The sequence below is a fragment of the Candoia aspera genome, chromosome 1 (assembly GCF_035149785.1).
Source record: "Candoia aspera isolate rCanAsp1 chromosome 1, rCanAsp1.hap2, whole genome shotgun sequence".
Classification (NCBI taxonomy): Eukaryota; Metazoa; Chordata; class Lepidosauria; order Squamata; family Boidae; genus Candoia; species Candoia aspera.
The window spans coordinates 253304891-253317463 of NC_086153.1; the positions used below are offsets into that span (position 1 = coordinate 253304891).

Sequence of the window (12573 nt, forward strand, 5' to 3'; positions counted from 1 at the left end):
AAAGCAAAGGAAAGCTGAAGTAAGATCACAAGCACAGTCGCAGTTTCACTTAGCAACTGCTTCGCTTAACAACTGAGTTGCCAGTCCTAAATGAGGATTACCTGTATTTTCAGTTATATGACCATAATGTAAACCCAGAGTAAGGTTGCAGTGAACAGCAAAATGTCTTAATACTATTAAAGTTGCTTTATTTCAGCTCTTTCAAAACACTAAAAAAGATATGTTATTTTTGAAAAAAGTTCAGTGTCCTTTTTAAAAAAATCCTTTTAAAATGCAACATGTTGGTTCCTTGATGAGGGAATTCTCCCAAGGGTGTAGATCCTTTTGAAGCATGTCAGACTGTGCTCCATGGAAAGCTTGGAATACTATTTTTATATATGATAACCTGCTTGTTTAAAGTAATTGAATTTAATAAGTATTTTTTCATGTGAGTTTAACTGTTTGTGTATTTTTCTACAGAGAAAAAATGGCTCAAGCATATGATTTTGCTCTAGATAAAATTGGCATGGAAATAATGTCATATCAGGTAGGTTTGTAAATATTTTTTGAAAATATTTCTTTGTTAAATATTGAACAGTAATAACAAACTAAATTTTGACTGCTTTTTACATAGATCTGGGTGGATTACATCAATTTTTTGAAAGGCGTGTAAGTACAATAATTCTTCTTCTGTGTTAGTTAATGCAATTAATGCAATGTTGATATTCATACAAGTTGCAAAGTGTAATTGCTGACATGTTACTGTCTCGCCTCACTATTTAGTGAAGCAGTAGGGTCCTACGCAGAAAACCAGAGGATAACAGCTGTCCGCAGGGTTTATCAGCGAGGCTGTGTGAACCCTATGATCAACATTGAACAGCTCTGGCGAGATTATAACAAGTATGAAGAGGTAAATGAAAAGATGCTAGCATTCCAACTTGAGTGACTCTAACACACAGCTGTTTTCTTGCCTCTGCAGCGGGGAGCTTTTTCTATAAGGCAAGGTGAATAGACTCTTGTCTCATACCATTCAAAATTAAAATCAGTCTTCTGCATTTAAGATCAGCCATTTATATTCCCCTCCCCTTGTTTTGTTTATCATCTTGGATCATAACGGTCTGGATAATTTGATAGCTGACAGATTATTTGGTAAAGCTGAGTTAGCTTCAGAAAAGCATTCATATTTGCAAGAAAGTAAGTCCTACCACACTGAAATTTCTGGGATCCTTGTTTGACTAGGAATTGATTTCAGTACCTGATCTCAATGATGCAAGATTTACATATGGAGAATATTGGATTGCAGATATAGTTTTGATCATTTTGCCCACAAGGTTTATATTATGTGATAACCCTAGCTTAAGAATAACTGACGAATCTTTTGGGGAGCAAACTTAACTTTTCACAAGATAAACAGGTAGATTTAAATTTTTTATAACGTTCAAATCTGAATTTGATTGACCTCTGAATGCTTCTTTAAAGTTTGTTAAACTTAAGCATTTATTATCTGGCTACTTCTGAAATTGCTTATTTTTTTAAAGACCTTATAAGAATTAACTGATGTTCCCAAGTCAACAACTTACCTTTATTAAAAGTAGAAAGAAGTAGATGGAATTAATATGAATTGTCTGTGTAGCAGTTACAATAACAAGTATGAATACCTTATCTTGACAAGCCAATGGCTGGTTGTTTTAAAAACTGAAAACTGAAACTAATTTCTATTTCATCTAAAAATGTGATGTCTAAAAATTCCTTCCTTCCTTCCCATCCCCCAAATGTTCAACAATGGTTGGATATATTCACCTTCCTGGCTCCAAAAATAATTGATTATAATCTCCTGTTAGTGGAGATGGAGTTTAGAGGTTGATCATATGATTTGGACATTTCTGCTATTGTCATATTTTGGACTGAAATTCAGTGAATTGTCAACATGATGTTAAGTGTTCTTTGCTTGTCACAAGGATGCATATGTTCTTCTTTACTATATATGCCCCTTATATTTGGAACATTAAGGAATCCATAATTGTGGAACCTTCATGCATGAGAAATGGCCAAAATAATTATTACTATAAAATCTATATCTGATTTGTAGCAGTAGATTTCCAATAAGTATTGTTTGTCAACGTTTAAGCTAGTCTCTTTTTCCCCCTTTTTTTCTTTTTTTGGATGGAGGAGCAAGAAATCTGGTCTTGTTAAATTTTCTAAGGATTTTTTTTTTTTAGTTATGTACATTTCTGGACATTTTTCTTTTCTTAAAGTTCTTTAAATTTCTCCACCGCCCATCTCGTGCAACGACAACTCTGGGCGGTTTAACAGTTTGTTTTCTTCTTCCAGGGAATCAATATCCACTTAGCCAAAAAAATGATTGAAGATCGTAGTAGAGATTATATGAATGCTAGACGTGTTGCTAAGGTATGGATGTTGGTTAATTTTTGTTCTCCTTTTTACGAATACATTTTGGTGAAGCACTGAACTGCAATACATGATGTGATAGAACAACTTTCAAATATTTAAAAGAAAGCACATTAATGAATTATTCGTCTCCTTTTAACTGTTAAAATATCTACCTGTCTTTTAGGAGTATGAGACTGTAATGAAAGGTCTGGACCGTAACGCTCCCTCTGTCCCACCACAAAATACTCCGCAAGAAGCACAGCAGGTGGACATGTGGAAGAAATACATACAGTGGGAAAAGAGTAACCCTCTGCGTACTGAAGACCAAACTCTCATTACAAAGAGAGGTAACTCCATGTTTTGTTTTGCTTTTCGGATACTTTGATAGAGTCTATGCCAGTGTTTGTCAGCCTTGGCAACTTTCAGGTGTGTGGACTTCAACTCCCAGAATTCCCCAGTCAGCCTTGCTTCTGGAAGTTCTCTCAACCTAGAGTACTGGGCTGTGTGCTAATCCTTGTCTTACTGCCCAGATCACTTCCACGATGGGAATAATGCAAAGCATTTACAAACAGAATCTGATCATTTTGGCTTGGAACAGTAAATCTAGCTTTGCTTAGATGGCAAGATACAAGGATGATTCCTTTGTGTGCTAAATACACATGAATTTGCTTGGGCCACCAACAACTTTAAATGTCGATAAAACTACTAAAAATACAAAACAACTAATGCATTTGTGAGAATGCCCCCAAAATTTATAGACATATTGGTGGGCAATAAGGTGTGACTTTTCAGAGTTGTACAGACAATATATAAATTGGTTAAGGTGGAACTTGAAGAAACGTTGTGTTTAGGTTTGGGAACTATTCATTTTACATAAGTAATGATTTGTTTTGCAAAGTGCTGCATGCTACAAATAATTATTGGCTCAATGTCTTCTCCTAGTTATGTTTGCATACGAACAATGCCTCTTAGTGTTGGGTCATCATCCTGATATCTGGTATGAAGCTGCACAATACCTTGAGCAATCCAGCAAGCTGCTAGCTGAGAAAGGGGTAAGAAAAAGGATTAAAATATCTACATGTACACTACTGACATAGATAAACTGTTTTCATTACACATTGTTATTTCATACTAACACTGTTAATTATATTAAAATTGATTGTCTGTGTATGCAAACAGTGTTTTGACTCACTATCTTAATCCAGTTTTAAATAAATGAAAAGTTGTAAGGAAACAAAAGTAACTAATATTGTGAATTTTTTTACAGGCAGTCCTCTGATTACAACAGCAGTTGGGATCAGAATTTCCATCACTAAGCAATTCAGTCATAAGGCTCAATGTCATGTGACCACATTGCTTAGCGACGGACCACGTGGGTTGTTAAGTGGGAAGTGGCAGGAGTACCAGGCAAGCAGGCTGGCAGGTGCTGCAGGTGGGGTGCTGTGCGGGGACGGGTGCCACAGGCAGGTGCTGCACTGTGCAGGCGGATGCTGTGGGGGGGCAGGAGTTGCCGCAGGCAGCTGCTACGGATCACAGGCAGGTGCATGGTTGCCATGGGGGGTTGCTGTGGGCAGGCACTCTGGAGCATGGGTGGGCAAAAAAGCAGCAGGAGTGGGAGAACTTCTGACTTTCTGCTGGCTTTCCCATTGACTTTGCTTGTGGGAAGCTGGCAGGAAACGTTGGAAATTATGATCACATGACCATGGCGCTCTGTGACATTGCAATCACAAGCTGGGCACTGAGCATCCAAATTGTGATCATGTGACTGTAGGGCTGCTGCAATGGCCAGAACTCTGAGGACGTTATAAGTGCCCCTTGTTCAGTGCTGTCATAAGTTTGAACGGTTGCTAAACAAGTGGTTGTAACCCGAGGACTACCTGTATGACATAAATTTTTGCAGCCAATATATATAATAAACTCAAATATCTAATTAGAATTCAGTCAAGTTTGCTATTTATTATGTTCTTGATATGCAGTCCAATTAAGCTTATGATGCTATTATAAATTTTTCAGTGAGCATGGTTTAAATGGCTGAAAATTGTTTTCTGACTATTTTTTCTAATTATTTTCTCTGACAAATTCTCATTATTTTTCATTATTTTCTCTTTGTTTTAGGATATGAACAATGCTAAACTTTTCAGTGATGAAGCAGCAAATATTTATGAAAGAGCAATCAGCACTTTATTAAAAAAGAATATGCTTCTTTATTTTGCATATGCAGATTACGAAGAGGTGAATAAGCAATTTCTTTATTCTCTCAAACTGTAATGAAATCAGCTATTCCTCCCTCATATAACCTTGGTTAGAGATCCTGATCTCCATAAAAATACAATCAAACCATTATGCTAGTCATTTTGACCCTAAACTAATCAAATATTTTTTGTTTAATTTGTGCAGAGTCGCATGAAGTATGAGAAAGTGCACAGCATATATAATAGACTTTTGGCTATTGAAGACATTGATCCCACTTTGGTATGTGTAGTCAATAGTACTTCCCCTTTCTGTCTAAAGAATAAAAGATTGCAGTTTGTCCAACTTTGGTTCTCTTAGCTCAGTTCCTAACATAATCCATTTGAAGTCAACTAGCTCTCTCAGTGGCATATTTACTTTCCCCCCCCCCTTTCTTTGTGCTTGTTTTGTATCCCACATTTTATATAATCAATTCTATGTTATTTCAGCTATTTTATCGCTAATGTAAGGAACAGTATTTTCACTGGCACCAATAGCATTAGGGTCATAAAGAATGCTAGAATTTCCTGGCAGAAAAGAGTTGTTACCAAGAAACAAAATAAGATTTTCATAACATCTGGATCTCTTTTGTCTTTACCTGTACTCTCCAAGTCACTGAGAGTCAGGCGGCATACAAGTTTAATATGTTGTTGTTGTTATTTCATTTGGGGTGATATGTGCATGAGTATTAAAGCTGGGGGGAAACCATATTCAAAAAGAAGATCTGGTGATACAACTTTTTCAGCTGTTTAAGAGGATTCATTCATTCATTCATTCATTCATTCATTCATTCATTCATTCATTCATTCATTCTATGTATTTGGCTGACCAGCTCACTAAATATGAGGTTGAGTGGCTAAAATAGGATTAAAAAGCAAGGCAAGATAACTAATAAATATAAAACCACCACAGCACAGTGCAAAACAGCATAACTGATAACTAGTACCTTAACTTTCACCCAGAAGCCAATAGGAAGCCAGTGCAGCCCATAAAGTAGTGGTGTTACAAGGGTGTACTGTGGTACCCCCATAACTATTCATGGCACTGCATTCTGGCTTCTGAATGGTCTTCAAGAGAAGCCCCATATACAGCTGCAGTAGTTCAAGTGAGAGGTAGCTAAGGTATGAGTGACTGTGAACACTGCTTTATTTGCCTCAGATGTCTTTACAGTTGTACTGTAGATGTTCCTCAGGCCCATCCCTACCTAGGATGGACCGAGTCACCTTGAATAGGGCCTCTAGATGGCTATCTGCAGACATGATAAGAGAAGAGAAATAATCACATTCTTGATCGGATTCATTCTTAGTTATCCTCCAGAGGCACTCTAGCATCTCTGCTGCTGTTTTATCTCCCAGAGCTCCTCTGAAAACCAAGGCAATTTCTGGGATCCACAAGCAGAAAATGTTCACACAGGTACAATCCAGTCCAGAGGTGTCAGTGCCCCCTTCATTTCAGGCAGCAATTAGGGCCTCAGTCAAACCATGCATCAGTGCCTCAAACCCATCAGGTGCTTGAGGCAGACTGATCAAACAGGTCCTTCCCCCCTGTGGCAGGAAACAGCTACAGGTTATATTTCTAGCTCTGGGGCCAGTCCCTTGAGCAGTGTGGTAGCGGAGACTTTCGGTCAGTGAATTGAACATAAGTGTTATTTGTTGTGTTGAGCTGTGCTTGACACCCAGGGAATTTGAAAGGCAATACAAGTTTAGACAATGTTGTCAAGTTTGGGATGCTTAAGAACTAAAACATGTTAAATATATATGCTCCCTTGAATTTCAGAATGGAGAGAAGTTTAAATGTGCAACAAAGCCACATTTTTAATGAAGTGTTGATCTCTTAATACTGCACTGCAGCTTAAAGATTATCCCATTCTTCAGGTTTACATTCAATACATGAAGTTTGCAAGGCGAGCAGAAGGTATCAAATCAGGCCGAATGATATTTAAGAAAGCACGAGAAGATGCCCGGACCCGTCATCATGTCTATGTTACAGCTGCTCTGATGGAATATTATTGCAGCAAGGTAATTCCTCATACTGAACGAAATGGTTATATCAGTTTTTTAGATGGTTCATTTTTTACTTAACGAACAACACTTCTAAATTTACAGGACAAGTCAGTGGCTTTTAAGATTTTTGAGCTGGGCTTGAAGAAATATGGAGACATTCCAGAATATGTCTTGGCATATATTGATTATCTTTCTCATTTGAATGGTAAGTCCCAGGAACTCAGAGAAGTAATTAAATTGGAGGTTATAATTCACTGACTCTCTTTTTCCATTAGAATGTTAACAATATTCATTTATTTTATTTCTTATTAACTGCCCTGAATGCGGTGAAAATGCTAGAAAGCCTTTTTTTTGTATAAATAAAATAAACATTTTCCCCCAAATTGAGCACTGAATTTGTAAAAATTGGTGGGGGTGGGGATTGATAATTGTATAGGCATTCTAGTATGGTAATTCATTAATAAGAAATTGGACTTTTACAATTTAGTGGGTTTTTTTCCCCATAAAGTTTATTTCATCAGGATTTGTGCCAGGATGGGTTATTATACTCAGAAAAATCTAAGGACAAGTATATAGCAGAGCACTAAGAGCACAGAGGACAAGTATATAGCAGAGCCCTAATAAGATGAACTGGGAAGACTTTTGGTTAAATCTCCCCTCACAGACAAATGTACAGGTAGTCCTCACTTACCAACTGCCTCTTTCAGCAACCATTCAAAGTTACAATAGTGCTGAAAAAGTAGGTTTACATCTGGTCCTTGAACTTGTGGCTGTTGCATTCCCCCCGTGGTCACGTGATCGTGATTCAGGTGCTTGGCAACCGCTGCACAATGGTTGCAGCATCCTGCGGTCACAGGATCACCATTTGTGACCTTCACAGACAGCTTAAAAATGATGGTTCTAGAGATTTATCTAGAATAAATAAACTGCATGAAAATTTCAGATGAGAATAAGGCAGGCAGAGACTAAGTGAGCCAAAGGCCATTGTAATCCTAACAAGAACTAAACAACTGCTTCTGTTTGGTCCTATATATCCTGCTGCTGTCAACAATTGTAAATTGACTTTTAAATTCTTATGTTGAGATTTGGATTAATATGATGGAGTATCTCTATCTCTTAAATGCTCATCTTTCAGATAATTATAATGAATGTGTAGTTAAAAGTTAAGTTTCAATGGAAGAGAATTTATTTATTTATTTATTTTTCTATCCTACCTTTATTTTTTTTATAAATAACTCAAGGCGGCGAACATGCCAAATACTCCTTCCTCCTCCTATTTTCCCCACAACCACCACCCAAGGTCACCCAGCCAGCTTTCATGCCTAAGGCAGGACTAGAACTCTCAGTCTCCTGGTTTCTAGCCTGTTGCCTTGACCACTAGACCATACTGGCTCTCTCAAAGTTGAACTGTGGAATCCTTGGTGCTCTCTGAGCTTGGTTGTTTGCATGCAGACATTTCATTACCCATCTAGGTAACATGATCAGTGCTACCGAGTGTGGGGTTTGCTCCCCACAAACGCTTCAGAAAGCACGCAAATGGGAGAAACAGGAAACAAACCCCCCACTCAGTAGCACTGATGATGTTACCTAGTTGGGTAATGAAATGTTGGCAAGCAAACAACCAAGCTCAGAGAGCACAAAGGACTCCACAGTTAAAAGTTAAGTTTCTTTAGCTTCTTGTCCCTTCAGCCCCTTTTGCTCAGCTTTTATGATAGGAAAGGTAGCCATTAATACCTTGTCCTGTCCATAAACAACATGTGGAGTAAATAGGAATTTTCAAAGAATCAAAATGATTTTTCCTATAATTTCTATTTTTAAAAACTAAGACCAATATTTGAAATGTGTTTTCATCTCTCTTTTAAACTCTTATTTTAAATAGAGGATAATAATACAAGAGTCCTGTTTGAACGTGTGTTGACCTCAGGGAGCCTTCCGCCGGAGAAATCTGGGTAAGCCTTGACGAAGCTCCTTCCTATAAGTGATCTCTTGTAGTTGCGTTGCAGTTGTAAATAAGGAGAAAGCTGCTAAGAGAAACAAAGAATGTAGGATATTCTCTGTGTATTCATTCTCTGGATGCCTGAGAATGCTTTGATGGCATTCTGATCTGAGGAATATAGACCTGGAGTGCTTTGGCAGTTTGGCCTGTATGCCTACACACATAGCATCAGTCATGATCCTCCCTCCCTGCTGGCTTTCTCCATACATGCTTCCCCATCTCATCTATTTTTACTCACTGAGGACTATTCCCTTTAGCTAGTGGTTTCTGCTTGGAGCCTGTACTTTGGAACCAAAGTGCTGGGGAATTAGGTAAATTATTTCATATTTTGTCTACCACTTTGCTCCCAAATGTAGTGAATTGTAGTCTATGCATGCAGCTTGTTTTGTTTCTACTCTGCTTTTAAGAGCTCTTCCCCTGCCCCACCACAGCCCCTCTTTATACATAAACTGACTGGCTGCCATTAGTTTTCAACCTGAATCAACATAAGTACAGAATCATTTCTTTTGACTGGCCCTCCTCACCAGAGCAACATGCAGCGTGAACACTTGTCACTTTTTCTGGATCTAAAGCGAACATTTTAAAGAAAAAGAAGGCAGCTAAAATTAACTTGTGGGCAAGTGTTGTGGCTTTTGGTTATAGGAAAAGAATTCCTGTTATTTGTCTACAATTCCTATAATTTAACATGTAGAATCGTTTTTCATGCAGAGTTGATTGTATAGAGTAGCAAGCCACTGGAGAAAACAGAAAAAGGATTATTTTTTTAGTTAGTAAACGTGCAGCTGCTAAGTCTTGCAGTAAATTGGACTTGAAGCCTGCTGCTTACTGAACAGTTGCATAAGACACTGGAACTGTTTTAAACAGCATATTTGGAATATGCTTAAATAAGTATGTTTTCCAAATTTTGGTTTTTCTGTCTCTTGTTGAGTGTATGAATGAGTTGTCATTGGAATATTTGTTCTCTTTCTGTATTTTCCTATACAGAGAAATATGGGCTCGATTTTTAGCTTTTGAAAGCAATATTGGTGACCTGGCTAGCATATTAAAAGTTGAGAAGCGAAGGTTTACCGCTTTCAAGGAGGAATATGAGGGCAAAGAAACAGCTTTGCTGGTAGACAGGTATAAATTCATGGATCTGTACCCTTGTTCTGCCAGTGAACTCAAAGCTCTTGGTTATAAGGTAAGTTAGCAGAGGACATTCCACTGTGTCCATTGCACACTTTCGTAATTTAAAGATTTTTTAAGAATTTATTTAGTGACATGGATTCATTAACATTTTTGTTTTTAATACAATTTCCAGGATGTTTCCCGTGCAAAGCTAGCAACCATAATTCCAGATCCTGTTGTGGCACCTTCAATAGTACCTGTGTTAAAAGATGAAGTAGACAGAAAGCCAGAATATCCAAAACCAGATACCCAGCAGATGATTCCATTTCAGCCAAGACATTTAGCACGTAAGTCCATTACTAAATTTTGTCAAGATAAAAAGAAACACTCTGCTATATTCTGATTTATTTAAAAAATGTTTTTGTAGTTCACCCTTATGCATATTCATTTAAGAGCATGTAGCAACTTGTACAGCACAAAGTTTGAGTTAGTGTAATTTGATCTGATTTTTATTGTGTATGGTGCTTTGTAAGATTCATCTTCAAAATCAAAAGAACGTAACTCCAATCAAGCCTTGTTACTTTTGATATGAGTGTTAATAGTTAATTGTGTTTCATTATCCACCAGCTCCAGGTTTACATCCAGTTCCTGGTGGTGTCTTTCCTGTCCCACCTGCTGCTGTAGTTCTAATGAAACTTCTCCCACCCCCTATGTGTTTTCAGGTTAGTTGTAATATAATGAAATCTTCTGAAAGCTTTGCAGTTTGGTAGTCTACTGCTACAGTTCATTAATATTAAATTTGTATAATTATAGTGCTTATATAGAAACATTCCTGTTAAATGGCTGATCTTTTTTCTCTTGCAGGGTCCATTTGTGCAAGTGGATGAACTCATGGAGATTGTCAGAAGATGCAAACTTCCAGACAGTAAGCTGTTTTTCTTCTGGCCCTCTTTATGGGAATATCCAGTGGTAGTACATGATCGCTTGTGTCATCCCTGTCCCACATCAGAGTACTTCTCCCCTATCCCAGTTATCTGCTCTCCTGGCCAATGAGGATAGGGCTGGTGATGTAATGGAACTTTGCCAGGATTGCCCTGCAACAGCAGGCAGTTCTTAGGGAAACTGGATAGGGGTGGCCTGTGTTCCAGAAATTGGAAACTATAGATCTGTTTATGGTGACCACCAGTAAGGAGATTTGACTGGGTTAATGGCTGCCTGGATTATGGGTGTTGTATGAACAGGGTCAGCCTTAATTTCAGGCGATGGCTGTTTGAGCAAAAATATTTGGATAGTATTCTACCCCTTTCTCAGGAATCACTAATGGGCATGGTTCATTTATAGTATCTCTGAATGTATATTATGTATATGATCACAACTGTTAAGCAAACATTTTTTCACAAAACGAACTCTTTTCTTCCCTCTTCCAAAGCTGTGGATGAAGCTGTACGGATTATTACGGGAGGCTTGACTGACCTTTCAATGGAAGGGAATGGACCTTTGGAAAATAACACACTTCTCAATAAATCTGTCAAAAGACCAAATGAAGATTCGGATGATGATGAGGAAAAAGGCTCAGTGGTTCCTCCCATTCATGACATTTACAGAGCACGACAACAGAAGCGAATCCGGTGAGACATGTTGCAAATTCAACTGTGAAAATAAAGGACTTGTACTATTTTGTCTTTCAACAAATCAAATGTTTAAAAAGAATGGGAAGTTTCTAACATGCATCTTGCAACTGAGGTTGTTTTGTTACTGTGGTGCCTCTTTTTTACCAGCTGTTTTTTCATCAGAAAAGGAAAAAGGCAGATGAACCTTAGAATGAGCAAACTTGAGCTCTGGCAGAAACTACATCTTTGAACACAAACCATGCAAAGGTTTGACATGTATTTGGTTGGTCTTCAGATGTATCCTCACACACCACTTGAATTCTTGTGGGGATTCTGAGAGTTTTATTTTTAAAAACTGGAAAGGTTGTGTAATGGGGAGATATTTTAAATTCACATTTCTGAAAAACAAACCGTTCTCACTTTGCTCATGTAGTGTCTGTCCTGCCTTATTCTTCATTTTTATTTATGGCAGAATGAATGGAAGCTGTTTTGTAGTTTAAAATAGAAAAAAACATTCCTTTCAAATAAAGGATCTCCATAAAAGTTATGTCTCATGAAGCTTTGTTCTAGCTGATTCATAGATTAACTGTCAGTACCTCAAGACCACTAATCATCCTAAATACTGGAGTGAAGTTGGCTGGCTCTGCCAGCATTTACTTTTCCTTGGATCAGTGTATTTTTAAGTTTTGTCTTCGGCATTATTTTTCTAAGAGTCATTTCCTGTGCATCCATCCTTATAGAGTTGCTTGTTAAGTGACAAGGTGACCTGAAATAAACTCTGAAGAGAAACTGAATATTTAAGATACAAATTGGTAATCTGTCCAGAGTATGAAAATTAATACACAGAATCTAGGATTCTGCTAATAAAACAAATACTATAATTTATAGAAATAGAATTATTATTATTCTACAGAAGTACAGAAATAGAAAAGATGGTTTGAGATCCTTTTTAACTGAAAAGTTCCAACATACATTGACACTCCAATTAATGCCAGTCAGCAAATACTCTGGACACATCATAGTAATCACTGATGAGTTAGGGGAGATACAACTGAATTTTCTATTTGTCAATCACAAGGTTAACATAAGTTTTGTTTCTGTTATGCAAATAGTAACTGTATGCAGAAAAGCTTTCTGGTATTTTTTAAAAATTATGAAATAAAAATGCACGCTGTGACAGCTACCAATTACTCCTACTTCCAACATGCAAGCCAGCTTCAAGGTAAGGGAGAAGATTAGGATGCCACTTGCCTGTTAC

At 37.5% G+C, this 12573-nt stretch overlaps 1 protein-coding gene across 1 annotated transcript in view; it reads left to right on the forward strand.

Annotated features, from left to right (window-relative positions):
* Nucleotides 1-11858, forward strand: part of CSTF3 (cleavage stimulation factor subunit 3) — a 54330-nt gene extending 42472 nt beyond the window's left edge. The window contains exons 6-21 of the mRNA XM_063289519.1: nucleotides 460-526; nucleotides 614-648; nucleotides 763-889; nucleotides 2311-2388; nucleotides 2555-2717; nucleotides 3313-3422; nucleotides 4486-4602; nucleotides 4768-4842; nucleotides 6474-6617; nucleotides 6705-6807; nucleotides 8482-8551; nucleotides 9583-9778; nucleotides 9899-10052; nucleotides 10333-10427; nucleotides 10570-10630; nucleotides 11135-11858. Coding sequence (XP_063145589.1) covers nucleotides 460-526; nucleotides 614-648; nucleotides 763-889; nucleotides 2311-2388; nucleotides 2555-2717; nucleotides 3313-3422; nucleotides 4486-4602; nucleotides 4768-4842; nucleotides 6474-6617; nucleotides 6705-6807; nucleotides 8482-8551; nucleotides 9583-9778; nucleotides 9899-10052; nucleotides 10333-10427; nucleotides 10570-10630; nucleotides 11135-11337 — 1798 coding nt within the window. The 3' untranslated portion in view covers nucleotides 11338-11858. The remainder of the gene's footprint in view (nucleotides 1-459; nucleotides 527-613; nucleotides 649-762; nucleotides 890-2310; nucleotides 2389-2554; nucleotides 2718-3312; nucleotides 3423-4485; nucleotides 4603-4767; nucleotides 4843-6473; nucleotides 6618-6704; nucleotides 6808-8481; nucleotides 8552-9582; nucleotides 9779-9898; nucleotides 10053-10332; nucleotides 10428-10569; nucleotides 10631-11134) is intronic.
* Nucleotides 11859-12573: the final 715 nt, after the last annotated feature.